We start from the raw sequence: 17,419 nt of genomic DNA, 5'->3' as shown, positions 1-17,419 counted from the left end.
TTTTTCACCCACATTGGCACAGTCTTCTTCACATTTAACCATAACATGATCAAACAACTTGCTTGGCTGTGGAATGTCCAGAGTTATCTCATATAACCAGGGATTCATGATTCACAGCAGCATGACATTGAAATCCTGTTTGAGAGTGACGACAACGGAGCAAAATATAATCACAAGTGTATCTCAACTAGAAGCAAGTTATAGTGATTTTAGAGTGTGTAGGCTTGAACTGAAATCAGATTCTTTCTCTTATGAAGGTACTGGATTACTAAAAAGTACACTGTTGATAAAATAAAGACAAAACGTTATGTCAATGACCACAATCTTGTTTAAGTAGGCACTTAACCAAACAATGTACAGCTATCTGCAAAAAGTGAAGTGAATTTAAAAAGAAACATGACTGAAAACTTATTCCTAATTTGAAACGAGGATCAATTATCCATTTTTTTTCTGAAATGCATAGAAAATTAATCCATCTTGAAGGTATAGTTCAACCTAAAATGAAAATTATCATATCATTTACTCACCCTCATGCCATCAAAGATGTGTATGACTTTCTTTCTTCTGCAGAACACAAATTATGATTTTTAGAAGAATATTTCAGCTATGTAAGGGTGCCAGAATTTTGATTCTCAAAAAAGCAAATAAAGGCATCATTAAAAAAATCCATAAGACTACAGTTTTTTAATCCATATATTCAGAAGTGATTTTCTAACAGGAAGACTCGCAGACTTGAGATACATTTAAGATGACATTTATTTGATGACTATAAAACAGAAAAGTAATGTCTCTCTTTGGCGTAGGTCCCGTCTGTCTGTCCAAAGAATTTAGGTTAGGAGCCTACCCCCGTGCAGGACGGGACTCAACTGGTGGCGGTGGGGTGGTGGAGGTTGCCGTGTTAGCACACTGAAACAGCAATGTGATAGATTGTGAACAGACTTATAAATGGCTAGGAATAACCTACGGTGCGATAAAGTACAGCTGCTAGTCTTCCTGCTAGAACTACGCCATGCTTACATTGATAGGGTTGGGTGAGAAACAGAACAATATTTACGTTCTTATTTGCTTTCTTCTCCCTGCGCAGTAGAGGATAGTATGCATGAAGAATTTGAATCACCAAAAACACAAAAAGGAAAATGTGAAAGTGATCTGTTTCTCACCCACACCAATTATATCACTTCTGAAGATATTGATTTAACCACTTGTGTCATATAGATTACTATTATGCTGATTTATGTGATTTTTGGAGCTTAACATTTGTGGCACCCATTCATTGTATGGACCAAAAGAGCAAAGAAATTCTTCTAAAAATCTTAATTTGAGATCAGCAAATAAAAGAAATCCATACACATCTGGGAAGGCTTGAGGCTGAGTAAATGATGAGTGTGTGGGGTATTTGTGTGGAGCCAAACATTGCTATTGGCAATTGATCCGTTGTATTTAAACACATATTATGTACATACTGTAAATTAGTCTGGGGAAAGTATGCAAATGTGTGCAAAACTTTTTGCACTTCAGCCTATGATAAGTTGTGTACTCCCTAACATAGAGTAATGAGATGCCATGAGTGCAACATTATTCCTCTGCCATTATTATTTCAATAACAAGAGAATGTTTATCGTAACAAATATCTCAGCCAATTAACTTAAAGCGATGGTTCACCCATAAATTGACATTTTGAAAATGAACTCAACCTGATGTTGTTCCAAACCTGTTTGACATTCTTCTGTGGAATACAAAAGGAGATGTTAGTCAGAATGTTGGGGACTGACAGCCACAGTCACCATTCACTTTCATCGTTTGTTTTTTTCTTTCAATGAAAGTGAATGGTGACTGAGGCTAACATTCTGCCTAACAACTAAAGTGTTTCAAGTAATAAAAAAAAAGAAAATAAAAGTCATACAGGTTTAGAACAACATGAGGGTGAGTTATAATTTTTGGGTGAACTATCTCTGCTATTTAAAAAACCTCCTTTCCATTAAAAAAAGCAAAAATCATAGTTATAGACACTTACAATGGAAGTAAATTGGGGCCATTTTTTGTAGGATTTAAAGGCAGAAATGTGAAGCTTGTAATTTTATAAAAGCACTTCCATTTATTCTTCTGTTAAAACTTGTGTATTATTTGAGCTGTAAAGTTGATAAGAACATAATTTTTACAGTCATTTTAGGGTTTTGGCTGAATCTTCAAGGTAACAAATATTACACTTGCTTTTGTTTTACAAGTGTCATGAAGTTACAGAATACAGGTAGGTTTCCATTTTAGAAATGTGAAAGCAAAAGTATCCTAAACAGTCATGCGAAGTAAACTGAAGAAATCATGTGGACAAGATATGAAATGAAAGAAAAAGTCAAAAAGTTTGATTTTACAGCAGAGTGTGATTTTGCAGCAAGAAGACAGGTAAGCTTTACCTTTCATCTGTCAGTGATTTAATCAACAGCAGGAAACTATAGATTTTTATTCTTTTGGAAGCAGTAGAAATTCACAAAGTTTAAAAGTTTTGTCCAGTGTAAAATATGATGCATCAGAATGTTAACTGGATCAGAATGTTACACATTGTTGCAGTTTATTCCTCATTTCCATTCGTCTGTTTCCCTGTGTGTTTGTTTTTTAACTATAAATACAGTATACTTGCAGAAGACTTTGTGCATCAGCATGTCCAAAACACAGTTTGTCATCCTTCTTGTTGTCCCAGGTAATATAATTACACTCTTGGGTAAACCAATTTTGTTTCATGTATGCTATAGTTGTCTTGTCCTTTAAATAACTGTTTAACATTGACAAAGCATGTTGTTATTGCAGTGAAGATAAAGAAAAAGATTTTAAAAAAAGCCAGGATTTTCAACAAGAAAACATTGTCCTTGGTTATCAATCTTTGAATATTATTTTGTGTGCTTAACCTCAATATTTTATAATACTTAGTTATAAAAATATTAGTGTGATATCACATATAATATTTTAGATCCCCTAACCCAGGACCATTTCTAAACCTAACTGATAATCAACAATATAAAACATGAAAGAGACACTTAGATATTCATAATGTGATACATATATTACTCTGATTAGAGATATATTTTTATGCACCCAACCACACATTTATGCCTAAACCAGTTCCCAACAATATAAAAGATGTAACGAGCAGATAATTACAGTCACGATAATTGTAAAAAATGGACTAATAAAACATTCCAAACCATACAATGGCATTGTGTGAGTAGCAGAGTGAAACTGAATATTCCCCTTCCGTGAAGGCATCCTGATTCTACCTGCACGTCTCATTCAAAAAATACATGTACATACGAATTTGAGGTCATTGAAATTGGTCACAAGACACTCGAAAACAAATGGCATTATCGCTGAGTCTCTGATGTCAAACCTATTTCATTATGCTTGAGGTGGCAAATTTTTAATGTGTTAGAATGAAACTTGTGCAGGATGATGTGTTATGGTGGATCCTGGGTGACCGCGATCGGTGACTAAAAACATGAATGATTGCAAGACTCTGAATACACCTGAAATTAGGGCTGGGAATCGATTCCTTTCGAGAAACCGGTTGATATTATTAGACTGTGTTTATTTCCACAACCACTTAACTAATAAACATTTCAGAAGCCTGTGACAGGGTGGAGGGCGGGGCCGGGTCGTGATTATACCCACCCGGTCCCTTATCAGTCTAATTAAGCCTCAGAGAGGGATAAAGGCCGACTGCGGAAGGTGTTGCGAGGAGAGAGAGATCGTTTACGGTCAGCTGAGTGTCATGTGTGTGTTTGTGTCTTTTTGTTCAGTTTTATATTAAAACTATTATTTATATGGTGAAGCCGGTTCTCGCCTCCTCCTTTCCATTGCAATCCCTTTACACAAACACACACATGACGGTCAGCTGACGGTGAGATGTTTACACGGAGACAAGAATCTTTTTTCAAAAAAGGCACACACGGCATCATTTTCAAAAACTTGCACTTTGAAGCCTGTTTTCAAAAGTTTGAGTTTGCATTCCTAAAACGCAGCTGTCGTGTAAACAAACAGCCAAAAGGCATAAAAAGTTTTCCGTTTTTAGTTGAAAAAATTGTCGTGTAAAAAGACCCTAAATGATCATTGTGCTGCATTGAGAATGTAACAATTCTCTACTCATTCTCGACATTTTTACAGTGTTTTAAACCTTTTACACATATACGTTTTTAATTAGCCCAATTTTACATTAAAATGATCTAAAATTAAATCAAATTCTAAAACATTTTTTTTAAAATAAACATTATAAAATATATATTTTTTATATAGTTTGAAATAAACCAGTACAACAATGGATTTTTTTTTTTTTTTTTATAAAATTGAAGTGTGTATTGTTTGGACATTTTATTCAGTATACAAAAGGTAGTGGGCAGTTACTGTACATTCTAATATAAACTATTTCAAGAAATCATGACAGACAATTTCAATGCATGTTAAATGGTGCTATAAATAGTTATGTGAAACAAAGGAGCATCTACTCAAACTATCTCAAGGGATTGAAACATCACGCTTTAGTATGTGCACATAGGCCATTAATTAATAGGTCCATTCTAAAATTAATTTTAGAATGGACCTATTAATAGTAAATGTAATTCATGCGATTATAAATAGTGCAAAGTACGCTTAGTAGTGAGCTGTTTATTATGAGATTTAACTTTACCTCCCGTTTTTTTTCGGAATCAAAACAGTATTGAAAATATGAGTTTGGAATCGATTCCCAAATTTCTTGAATCGAACAGCCCTAAACGGAATGAAATAGGTCAATTCAGCAGTGCAGGATGTGTACAGATAGATTAAATAGATAAACAAAAGATTAAATATTAACCACTGTGAATAAATGTTGCTGATTTCAAATGAAATGAAAACCATACCCCCAACATATGTCACAATGACAAAATTGTACCCCAACATATAGACTCTGTTTTGTTTGATTTTTGGGTATGTCAGCATTTTGTTTTGTGTTCCCTTATTGAATACTCTTAAATTTTGCACAAGCTCTCACAATGTTTTCCTATAGTTGTTTATACAATTTATTGTTGTTCAATCAAAAAAATACTTTTGGCGTCTATGGATTGACGCGCTAGGCTCTAGCACAAGCATCAGTCTTTAAGGCCTTGGGAGTGAGAACATGTTATTACATTTGAGGATGTAAACGTAAATAAATGAGAATGACTCCTATAAAACACATATTTCATTTATTTTCTCTTTCTTTTCTTTCTTTTAGCTCTAATCTCTATTGCTGAAGGGATTACGATTGAATTCCCAGGAATTGCTCCAAAAATATCTGGTAATCAAGTGTTTATGACACAGCAATTTGTAAGGGATGGGCAAGGAGGAGGTGGAAACCGGCAGAACAGTCAACATAAACTTTTATGTCATAAATGAACACACACACACACACACACAACACGCACGCACACCCACACACACACTGGAATGAAGGCTATATAAAGATATAAAAATTGCCAAAAAACTGAAGATTTCATACAAAGTTGTACACTACAGTCTTCAAAGATCAAAGGACAACTGGCTCTAACAAGGACAGAAAGAGATGTGGAAGGCCAGATGTACAACTAAACAAGAGGATAAGTTCGTCAGAGTCTCTAGTTTGAGAAATAGACACCTCACATGTCCTCAACTGACAGCTTCATTGACTTGTACCCACTCAACACAAGTTTCATGTACAACAGGGGTCTCAGGGGTTCAGGCCTTATGGGAAGAATTGCAAAGAAAAAGCCACTTTTTAAACAGAAAAACAAAAAGAAAAGGTTAGAATGGGCAAAGAAACACAGACAATGGAGAACAGATAATTGGAAAAGAGTGTTATGGATCTAACCAAATTGAGCTTTTGTGGGATCAGCAAGACTGTAAGGTGTGTGAGAAGTGCCTGACAAGACAGCCACACCTATGGCAAGTGCTATAGGAGCGTGGGGTGAAATGTCACCTGAGTATCTGGACAAACTGACAGCTAGAATGCAGAGGAGCTGCAAAGCTGTCATTGCTGCACGAGGAAGATTTTTTGATGAGAACTCTTTAAAGTAGTTTTAGTTTAAGTTTCAAATTGTAATAGTAATTTTTTCATGTTATTAATGTCCTGACTGATACATTGTGATCAGTTGAATGCCACTTTGGTGAATAAAATTACCAATTTATTTTCATAAGAGCTAAATCTGTACATTATTCCAAACTTTTGGCCGCCAGTGTATATACATATTTTATGTATTTAGAATGAATATTCTGGTTTTCTTTCAAATGTATTGACTTTCGATTTTGGCAGGCTGCATTAACGTCAAGTGCGCCAAGGAGATATACAAATGTACAAATGATCATGGGACAGATTTAACAGTCAAACTCAAAGGTAATACAATATATCAAATGTTTATGATTTGGCATTTTGCATCTTCAGTGGCACATATTACTATTTATTATTTTTATTTTTATTTTTTTATTTCCCATTTCTATAATTGTATTATTATTGTTTATGTGGTTATTTATTTTTATTACAAAACTTTCAGGTTGCATTGCAAGTAGCTGTAAAGAGGCTATGAGCTCATGCATGGAATGGATTTTTCAAGCTGTTTCGAGTGGTAAGACAATTTCCAGCATTTAATTTCTGTCTCCTCTCTCTCTCTTCCTCATTATATGGGTATCATAAATGGTAAATATTTGACTAATTTAACATATGTTTTGTAATCCCTAGTACAAGCAACTTTAGGCCTTATTCCAGAACAATCCAGTTCCTTCAAGACTCTCACAGAGCTTCCATGTGTGTAACACCATATTTACTCAAATTTATTTAAACATCCCATACAATAAAAGAGACAATGGGTCTTATTCGCTAATCGTGTGTATGTACATATTTGTGGGTAAAACCAGTGTGCGAAATTAAATTTAGAACTCAAACCACTTATTCGCAATAAGCACACTACCATGCTACTAATACTATTTCTTTCATATGTACATTATGTAGATACATTAACATTACAATGTGGGAATGAACAAATTTATGTGCTTCCAAATCTGCGTGTGCAAATGAATCCTGTGGAAATTTTGCACAATAACCTTTTCTGTTCAAATAAATAACACGTTAAGTGATGAGATCCATAGCTTTTGAAAAGAAAACAAATTAAACAAAATTAGCCCTTAAAGCTGAAGTATGTAATTTCTGGAACACTACCGCCACCGAATGGAATTGCAAAATGAAACAATGTTTTCAAAACAGCTTAATGAATATGCTTCCCATCTGCCATTGGTCAATCAAACAGATAGTCCCGTAATTTTTTGAGTAGCATTGTTGGGGTGGGTTTAGATGGGTCGCTCAAAACAAACACAGGAATGTTTATGGCGCCACAGAGACACAGTGATTACAGGTTTTGAGAAAAATAACATATGAATGGCTTGCTTACAGTTGTCTCTCCATATTAAGCTGGGATAGAAGAAAGTATTTTAACACTGAAAAAGTTACATACTTCCGCTTTAACTGCATCAAGTTTTCTATTTTACACATAGCTTGATGGCATCTGATAACATGTAAAAATGCTGCTAATCTGTTTGTCTTATAAAATTACAGACCGCTTGGTGACTTTTGGAATAAATTCTTATCTTCATTGCTGGAAACATTCAGACCTTCAGACATCCTCACAGATAACTGGTACATTACTTGTAACACCATAAAATTGTTCTACAAAGCTTATAAGAGCTCTGATCATTTTGATTTCTGTGAAGAAGGGAAACCGCTAATTGCCTTGCTTGATGTTTTTTTTTTTCCTTTAGGATGTCTCATTGAAAAAGCACAGCCTTATGTAATTTCTGCCATAAAGCCATTCGTCAGCAAACCAGGTTCTCAGTTACCACATCTGTTGCATGATCTTTAATTATGCAGAGTATTGAGATTTATTTCAAATTGATCTTCTGTGTTGAAATTTCTGTGTTAATGTGTTAATATTAAGCAATAAGGCATTGCAGGCAGTGCTTTGTTTTAAATATACAACAGTCAGCTAAAGGGTGTTACTGTTTTCACAATATAAAATGGAATGGAACACATTTTGTGAAAGTAATAGCCTATGGCACTATTACTTTTACTAAATTGTCTCAAATGTCCATTAAAACGTTGTTTTAAAACTCATTAAGCTCCTTTTGTCCACCAGAAGAAACAATCTCTGACCCTAAAACAATGTTTGCAAAAAACAAAAAAACATCTGCAATGCTATACAGTGATATGGTGAACAGATGTTTCGTATTAAACAGTATTTGTTACTATATCCTGAGTTTTAGCACTGCTGGAACAATTTATTAACCAATCATCATCCAAGATGGGAACTATACCATTTTTATGTTTTTAAGTTGGTAGTGATGCATCATCAATCATCCACTGTGAAAGAATACAATAAAATAGCTTTCATCACAAAACAAAAATGTATTTACTATTTACATTGACTAAGTTGTATATTCATTTTCCTTGTCTCTATGTTGATTAAGATTTTGTATCATGTTGGATATCCCAAGTACTAAGAAGTAATTCTAGCTGCTATGACTTCATTGGTGAAGAATACTTTTCTACAATTCGTGAGTGCTCTTTATAAAATTTACAGTTTCTGATATGATATTATAACAATTACTTCATCTTTAGCTACATCCTTAAAAGTATAGTTGCATACTTTTATTCTAGTTTTAAGTATATTTTAAACCTCTTAATTGACAGAACGAAGGATTGAACATGTGACTGAAACACGTACTCTAGGTAAGCTTTTGCTTTCGATTGTACTTCCTTTATTTACATTGAGCAAAAGGAATATTCCACTTAAATAGAACTATGTGCTATTAACAGCATTTGAGGTAAACTGTCATTTACTACAGATTTTAATTTTATCTTGTCCATCAGAGTGAATTAATGAATAAGGAATGTGTTTAAAGTTATGCACTTACAATGGAAGCCCAGCTGGCAAGCGGGCAGTACTACAAATAAATGTTTAAAACAAGCATAAATCACTATACTATAACCATAACACTTGAGCTGTGCATGTGTTAGTTTGATACTGTTATCATAGATTCACTTAACAATCCTGTCTTTGCTAAGGGATAGGCAATGCAATCTTTCAACTCATGTCAGGGCAAGCAAAAAAGTAGGCCCTGTCTACTTTCACTTTTACACATGAAATGATGAATATTTTTACTAAAGAATCCCTGTAAATTCTGTATCTAAAATGTAATTTTCAAATCCTCCAGAACACTTGCCTGCTTATGGCTTCCATAAGTCTAAGCTATTTTTTGTGGCATTAATTTAGTTTTTAATACACACAATATACTAATAACTGCCAAAAATAAGCTTTCTTATAAATTTGGAGTGTACTTTAAAGCAAATCTGATGGTTTAAGAATGAGATCTTTAGTGGCTAATTCATTTCTCACTATAATGTATGTTTGTTACAGAATATGCTGTCTGTATGATGAACCTTGGAAAGAACTGGAATGATGGGTGCAGAGAAATGTACACGCAAATTTATGGTAGCCTACATTATATTATACAGATGTTTAATTTTGTATGCATGTATATAGGAGGAATGATACAAAATATCAGATTAACTTTTTTGTATTTTTTTTATCTTCATTCACCAAGGTTTGACACCGACCGAGCAGACAAAATTTAAAGGTAAACTTATTGAAACACTTTGCTTATTTGAATATTTAGACCCAGTAACAAATATATGATAGCATAGTTTATACCATATCAAACTCTCTGCTTATTAGCCCACATTGGGCCTTTTCTAAAATTTCTAACCTTTCCTTTCAGACATGGTAATCTGTGCCATTGACTATATGATAACAGCTACAGCGGCTTGCAACTGAACATAAAGGAACTCGGAGACCAGATTAATTAAAGATTTATGATTAATTCCATGTCAACATCCCTGTACATTTATATCTGCTGAAATCTTCTCTTTTTTATTTTTGACCTGTGGAATTAATAGACAGTTCTGGCAAACATGTCACAAATTCACCACTCATTATTTTCACATGCAAATGAGCTTTGCGGCAAACTTTTCATTGCCACCACCAAAGGTTTACTGCTACCACTACTGTGTAGAGCTGCAAACTTCTAGCAAACATTTGCAGCGAATTGCAAGCTCATTTGCTTGTGAAATAATGAGTTGGAAATCTGGGGCAAGTTTGTCAAAACTCTAGATTTTTTGTTAGAGTGGGATTTAAAAAAATGTGATTTCTTCAAAGGCCTATTTCTGTGGGATTCATATGTATGTTACAATGGTTAGATTTTATATGTTGCTTACATTTTATACACTTTATCATATACGATATATAATTATTAGATCATTTATACAATTATTCATTTATACAGACTATATGTGAAATAACACAAATAAATATGTACTTACACAGTATACAGTATGTGCTGTATATACATCTACACAAGTGTGTGTGTGTGTGTGTGTGTGTGTGTGTGTGTGTGTGTGTGTGTGTGTGTGTGTGTGTGTGTAGTTATAGTATGCTGTGCATGTCAAGTTTAAATATGGCAACAATGTGTGTGTGTTTATATATATATATATATATATATATATATATATATATATATATATATATATATATACACACACACACACACACACACACACACACACACACACTGATCAGCCACAACATTAAAACCACTGACTGGTGAAGTGAATAACATGGATTATTTTGTTACAGTGGCACCTGCCAAGGGTTGGAATATATTAGGCAGCAAGTGAACAGTCAGTTCTTGAATTTCATGTGTTAGAAGCAGGAAAACAAGCAAGCTTAAGGATCTGAGCGACTTTGACAAGGGACAAATTGTGATGACTAGACGACTGGGTCAGAGCATCTCCAAAACAGCAGGTCTTGTGGGGTGCTCCCAGTATGCAGTGATTAGTTCCTACCAAAAGTGGTCCAAGGATGGACAACCTGTGAACTGCTAGCCTGTCTGGTCCGATCCCACAGAAGAACTACTGTAGCACAAATTGCTGAAAACCCTAATGCTGGCCATGATAGAAAGGCATCATTACACACAGTGTATTGCAGCTTGCTGTGTATGGGGCTGCGAAGCCACAGACCAGTCAGAGTACCCATGCTGACCCCTGTCCACCGCCAAAAGCACCTACAATTCGCACGTGCGCTTCAGAACTGCATGGAGCAATTGAAGAAGGTGACCTGGTCTGATGAATCTCATTTGTTTTTAGATCATGTTGACGGCCAGGTGCATGTGCATTGTTTACCTGGGGAAGAGATGTCAGGAGGATGCACCATGAGAAGACAGGCCGGCAGAGGCAGTGTGATGCTCTGGACAGTGTTCTGCTGAGAAAAAATGGGTCCTGTCATTCGTCCACTTTTGTTACTTTGACACGCACCACCTGCCTAAAGATTGTTGCAGACCAAGTACGTGTCTTCATGGCAACAGTTTTCACTGATGGCAGTGGCCTCATTCAGCAGGATAATGTGCCCTGCCACACTGCAACAATTGTTCAGGAATGGTTTGAGAAACATGACAAAGTGTTTTCAAGTGCTACAGGAAGAGCATCTGGAAAAATTGACAGCTGGAATGCCAAGGATCTGCAAAGCTGTCATTGCTACACGTGGAGGATTTTTTTTAAAGTAGTTAAGAAGTTCTGGAATTTTATATTTTTTTATAGTAATTTTTCACATTATTAATGTCCTGACTATACATTGCGATCAGTTGAATGCCACTTTAGTGAACAAAAGTACCAATTTCTTTCCATAAGAGCAAAATATGTACATTATTCCAAACTTTTGGCCGCCAGTGTGTATATATATATATATATATATATATATATACACACACACGCACAAATAGTATATATTTAATTTAATTTTGTTTTATTTTTCATTTTGATAAGATCCCAAAATACCCTCGTCTACATGACTGTCTTCAACATATTTTAGAATTTTTTTAAGTTATTATTTTTTTAGAACTGTATAGCCCACAACAGACATTTCCTGAATTTTATTAACTTTTCCTATCGGATATTTAAAAAAATCTGACTAAAATGTAATTTCTCAGATTATGAGAAATACAGTGTGTATTTGTTTTCTGATTTGTTCAGTACACCAAGTGTGTCTACTACGCACCTGCCCGCAATCACCCAGGTGCAGTGTTGGGGGTAACGTGTTACTGTAATCTGATTACATTTTGTGTTAACAAATTAATGTAATGGGTTGCTTTGAAATTTAAGTAATATGATTACAGTTACAGATATGAATGCAATTTAAAATGTATTACGTTCCTGTGTTGGTACTTTTATGTGTGTTGCTGTGTCAGCTAATGAGCATGCGCTCTAACAAACCACCGTGGCATTGAGGACAGGTATCGGGGCAGATGTGTGAGCTGTGTTTTTATGGACGCAGCGGAGTAGTTGTTTATTCAAATTGAAAACGAAAGTGAAGCGTTTCAAGTTTTTATGCGCCACAATCAGTCTCAGCAAGCTCTGTGTCAGCGTTATCGCATGGCTGGAGGAGAAATGAACCTCCTCAAACCTCCGCACTCTACACCATCCTCACGCGACCCCGTCGGGTGTCCCTCTGCAGCTGCCACTGGAGGTTTCGGGTGTACTCTATATGGAAAACAGCGCTTGTTCCCGTCTGTCGGAGGGATATACCGCTCACAAGGTGGAAATAATCCAAAATGTGTACATGCACACAGACATGCACGAGACAACACACAAGCAAACCTGTATATTCACACCGAAAAGAAACAACAAGCATTCAAATACACAATGGTTTTAATATCAAAGCTGTCTGCAAATGTGTTTTCAGAAATGTTTTCAGTTCACTAGTATTCTTTTTCTATCTTTCACACAAACACAGGTAAACAAGCATACTGTTCACATGCCACACAGCTAAGAAGACTGTAGATAGCGGACACACACACACACACACACACCTGAAGATACTAGCTACTACAGAATATTTGAGATAATGAAGTTGTGGCATTTTTAGAAATTCATTGGATCTCTTTAGCCAAGTTGCTGTCTTTGTCATATTGCTGTAATTTGGTTAATATTTAAGTAAATATTAAAGTACTAAAAGAGTTATTAGTCACATTTTTGTTTTTCCATAGGTTTGATTGTTTTTAGAAAGTACCTTCAAAGTAAAGTAATTAGTTATAGAATTACTTTCCAAATGAAATTAGTAATCTAATTACAATTTCCCTAAAGTAATCTAATTACATTTCCCCAAAAGTAATTGGTAATCAGTTTGTTTGTTGACACATTCTGATATTTTAACATATATGACTCTTCTTTGAAGGCTTGATCTGCTTCATTGACAGGATGATACTGAGCTTGTGTCTGAGCAAGTGCAAGAACTTGCACATATGGAACTGATTATAATTTAACTGATTATATATTAAAGTTTATTACTTTTTATTTTCATAATTACAATATATACTATATTCTCGTTATTTATATTCTGCAAAATATATATTTTTTAATCTTGTAAATCCCAGAGGAAACAATGTTATTGCTCAGAAGTGCTATTTTAAAGCTTGGGATAATAATGAAAAATTTGTTGACAGATGTTTGAGTTCATATATCTGATTTTTGTTTACAGACGTTGGTATCTTGACAAACATGAGAACAATTTTCTCTTTTGAAACTCTAGGGGAGAGTCTTCCAAGAAGAAAAATGTGAGAATTTCTTCCCTTTTTGAACTGTGAATTTGTGCTTTTCAGAAACCGGTGAGACGCTTTTTAAAGCCCATTAGTTCGCCCAAAAATGGAAATTCTGTCATTTACTCACCTTCATGTTAATCAAAACCCATATGGCTTTCTTTCTTCTGTATAACACAAATAGAGAGATGTTAGGCAGAATGTTAGGGACTGACAGTCTCAATCGCCCTTCACTTTCATTGCATCTTTTCTTGTCTAAACAGTGAATGGTGCTAACTATTTTGCGTACCATCTTTTGTGTTGCATTGACGAAATAAAGTAATGGTTCGATTTTATTTTATTTATGTTGCTGATATATGTTCCTTAATATAATCTTTTCGTTTTCTCCTTTAATTGGACGTGCACATCACACTCTAACACAGAAACAGAGAACGGGGCACATGTGGAACCAATGAGAACATAGACACGGATTTTAACAACAGCAAACAAACAAATACACATACATACGTACAGACTTACGTCATACATACAAACATACTTAGTTATATAAAGCTAAACAATGAAGTATCATGACTGGATTACAGTAGCCTAACTGTAGTATTAATTGTCATAGTTTTAGCAGAAATATAACCACTTAAATAATTGGAACAATAATGTTATTAAATAGATAATTATTCGCCTGAAATAAATATTTCCTTTTTTTACAATTTCATTAGGCTCACAGTCTTCAAAATCTCTAGTCTTCAGTGCAGAGTCCACACGTATCTTCCACTTTGCCGTTTCAGGTATTTCTACAAGTGCAACATAAGAGAACTTTCATGCAGAGTGGGATTGTCTTTGGGTTACACAATATAGCTACTGTAAAGAACCACTGAAATATTTTGAAGCAGTGGATCTGGTTCAAAATTATAGTTACAGGAACACAGATTAGGTAGCCTACAGAAACATCCTAAACGTTTCTCTGCCAGTCCATAATGCATTTATCATCATTTTTCCCTAAAACTGATCCCTTCTTGTCCATCTCAAACTAGGATTTATTAGCTGGCAGTCACAACCTCCATTAGAGGCATGTCTCCAAGCTGTGCAGAGGGCTAGCGGGGCAGGTGGAGATGTGCGCCACCCCGTTGTCGTTGGAGCCGAGGAAGACGCGGCTCTCTGTGGCATTGTTGTTGCAGTTGAGGGTCACAGGCAGACTCTGCTGCCGCAGCGGACGGGTCGGGTAACGGGATCGCGGGGGTCTCGGAGGCGACTGAGAGAGAGGGGCGGGGTGACGAAGCGCCACACGCACATGGTTATGGTTGGAGCGCTCCGATTCGTCGTCCACATCCGTCTCATCAATCAGGGGGATGTTGTGGACAGAGTCTGTGATGATGAACTCAGGGTGCACCTGGAAGTCATGAATGGAGTTCCGCGATTCCGGCCGCTCGATGCCGTCGTAGAGGGAGCTACGGAAAGCTTTCACCACCCGGATCTATACATTAAGGGTGCAGGGTAGGAAATGTCAAAGGGAAGAAAATGGAGGGATCAAAAGGGGCAGAGAGGTGGAGAGAAATTTAGTCCCCCTTTTTGAGATTATTTGTACTCTATGAGCAGGTTCACCAGCCAGAGCTGAAAGTTCATATCATGAAGGCCTTTGGTGCAGTGGGCCTTTAAAGAAAAAACAAAACAAAACTGAAAGTTGAGAAATTCCACAGCCATTCTATAGACCTCTATAGAATGATGCCAAAAAACAAAACAAAATTGAAATCCAAGTTGTAATTACAGGAGGTGAAATGGTCAAAGAAAAATTCACGAAAGAGGTCAAGCTAACACAAAACAGCAAACACATATCGTTCTACTAAAACAAGAGGTTACCATGAATATATTCAAAATGGTCTGTCAAAGCAGCCTTAGCCCCCTGTCTGTTTTTCATTATATATTTGTGAATGTAATGAATGATACACATCGGACACAAATTTTAGCTTATTTTGGTACTTATGATGATTTGGAATCCATTACTCCGTTATTAGACACTCGTCAATATGAGCAGAATGGTATGTCAAATTAGTGAGCATGAAACAAATAAGCAAATATAAACCAACTAAAAGACACATCTGTTAATTCCAATAACAGAATTACAACTTTCACTGTTGCCAGTTCAATACCAGGAGTTTCAGATTCACAGAACACTACACTTAAAAACAAATGCATGCAAACAAACAATAACAAATACCAACAAAAGGCACACAACACCATGTGGTACAAACACAAACAGTACACACTGTAAACAGACCACAGATAACAAAAACACAATTTGAAACATAAAAGTGGTTTACACTATACACAGCTGTGCACAGAACACAAACACAAAAAATATGTAAAATAAGACATGCGTATTGACATACTGTTGGTGTTGACAAACTCTGTAATACAGATTGAACAGTCTTGAAAAAACAGATTGCATTAGTGACTGTAAGCATTATTATTTATTGTTCTGACATAATCAGTGTTTCTATTTGTTACATTCATTCTATTTGTTACATCTTAGGACATTAAGCCTTTTTAAAGATGAAAAAAATCACTTTTGATAAATAAATGAAAAAATAAACAAATTAAGATTAAAGTAAAGCAAAGTGTCTGATTATATTATTTAACTCTAATACGAGGACATTTAAAACATCTAGTTTCTATTTTTGAAAAGGAAAATCAAACGCTCTATGCCCTCAAAAGTATGAACACATTAAATGGGACTTCTCGCCCATGCACAATAATTCAAGTTTTATCTTCCCTTTCATGCATGTAGATAAAAAAAAAAAAAAACATCAATCAAAACGGTCCATATTCCATTTCCGACATTCTTGATCCTTTTGTAATTAAACAGCGGCCATGGTGAAAATGCATCTTCTTAAAAAAAAAGAAACTGTTTGTGTGTATGACCATGCATGCTGGACTGTCACATTCATTGGCCAGGTAAGCCATGGCATTATTCCGCTCTCCGCAATCTACATGCACAGCCAAACCACACCTAGGAATGACCACAAAGCAATGTGACTGACATAGGGAGGGGACTTCACAACATGGACACAACAATTCAAGCATTTATATGGCTTTGTTTTTCCAAAGAGCCATTTATTGTGGTCTCTGGTGAATTTAAAGACATTTTCTTTGCTACACAGCACATTGTAAACTTTCGAGTATAAGGCCCAGAATTCTTAATGGCATGTTATGATATCAAAGATGAAAGATAAATAAACATTGTGAATTAACTGTAAGTATTTGCAGTGTCTAATTGACTAGTCTAATTCAGGCACTGAATGGAAAAACAGAAAATGGATTGTGTTTGAATAGCTCTGCTCCAAACACATCACATCAAAACTCCTCATGACAGACAGAAGACAAGAGAAGGGACGTGAAAGACAGACGTTTGATGATTGAGTTCGAAACCTCACTACAGACCCACCATCATTAGAATGAACTCTTTTGTTGTATCATGATCACACAACAAAAGGCTTTTGAGAGGCAGCAACTCTACTACACCTATCTACTATGCAACATGACCGATGTACCTATACATTATTGTTTTAAAACTGTAAATAAAAATGCTTTACCAGTTTGTGTAAAGAGCTTAAATATTGACTTTAACTTAGTAGATCCAAAAAAAATTATTCTGTCATCTTTTACTCACCCCACTTCCAAACTTGTCTTGCTCTATTTCTTTTCCTTTACCATGAAATTAGTCCACATGGGAACTGAAGTCTTCTAACTTAAAACA

The 17,419-nt window shown here is 35.4% G+C and overlaps 1 protein-coding gene and 1 long non-coding RNA gene across 5 annotated transcripts in view; one reads left to right on the top strand and one right to left on the bottom strand.

Annotated features, from left to right (window-relative positions):
- The first annotated feature begins 6,270 nt into the window (after nt 1-6,270).
- LOC127630531 (uncharacterized) lies at nt 6,271-6,727 on the top strand. The gene is made up of 3 exons (XR_007968881.1): nt 6,271-6,370; nt 6,528-6,599; nt 6,713-6,727. It is a non-coding gene; the product is annotated as an uncharacterized LOC127630531 (long non-coding RNA).
- A 5,853-nt stretch (nt 6,728-12,580) lies between these two features.
- The window catches only part of LOC127630797 (plasma membrane calcium-transporting ATPase 3-like), a 43,871-nt gene continuing 39,032 nt past the window's right edge, over nt 12,581-17,419 (bottom strand). For 2 of the 4 annotated variants that reach the window (XM_052108584.1, XM_052108585.1), the window contains one exon: nt 12,581-15,139. In XM_052108584.1, coding sequence (XP_051964544.1) covers nt 14,729-15,139 — 411 coding nt within the window. In that variant the 3' untranslated portion in view covers nt 12,581-14,728. The other 2 variants (XM_052108586.1, XM_052108587.1) reach the window with 2 other exon arrangements.

The sequence above is a fragment of the Xyrauchen texanus genome, chromosome 37 (genome assembly GCF_025860055.1).
Source record: "Xyrauchen texanus isolate HMW12.3.18 chromosome 37, RBS_HiC_50CHRs, whole genome shotgun sequence".
NCBI lineage: Eukaryota > Metazoa > Chordata > Actinopteri > Cypriniformes > Catostomidae > Xyrauchen > Xyrauchen texanus.
Note: the sequence above shows the minus strand (reverse complement) of the source record. Positions and strands in the feature narration are given on the sequence as shown.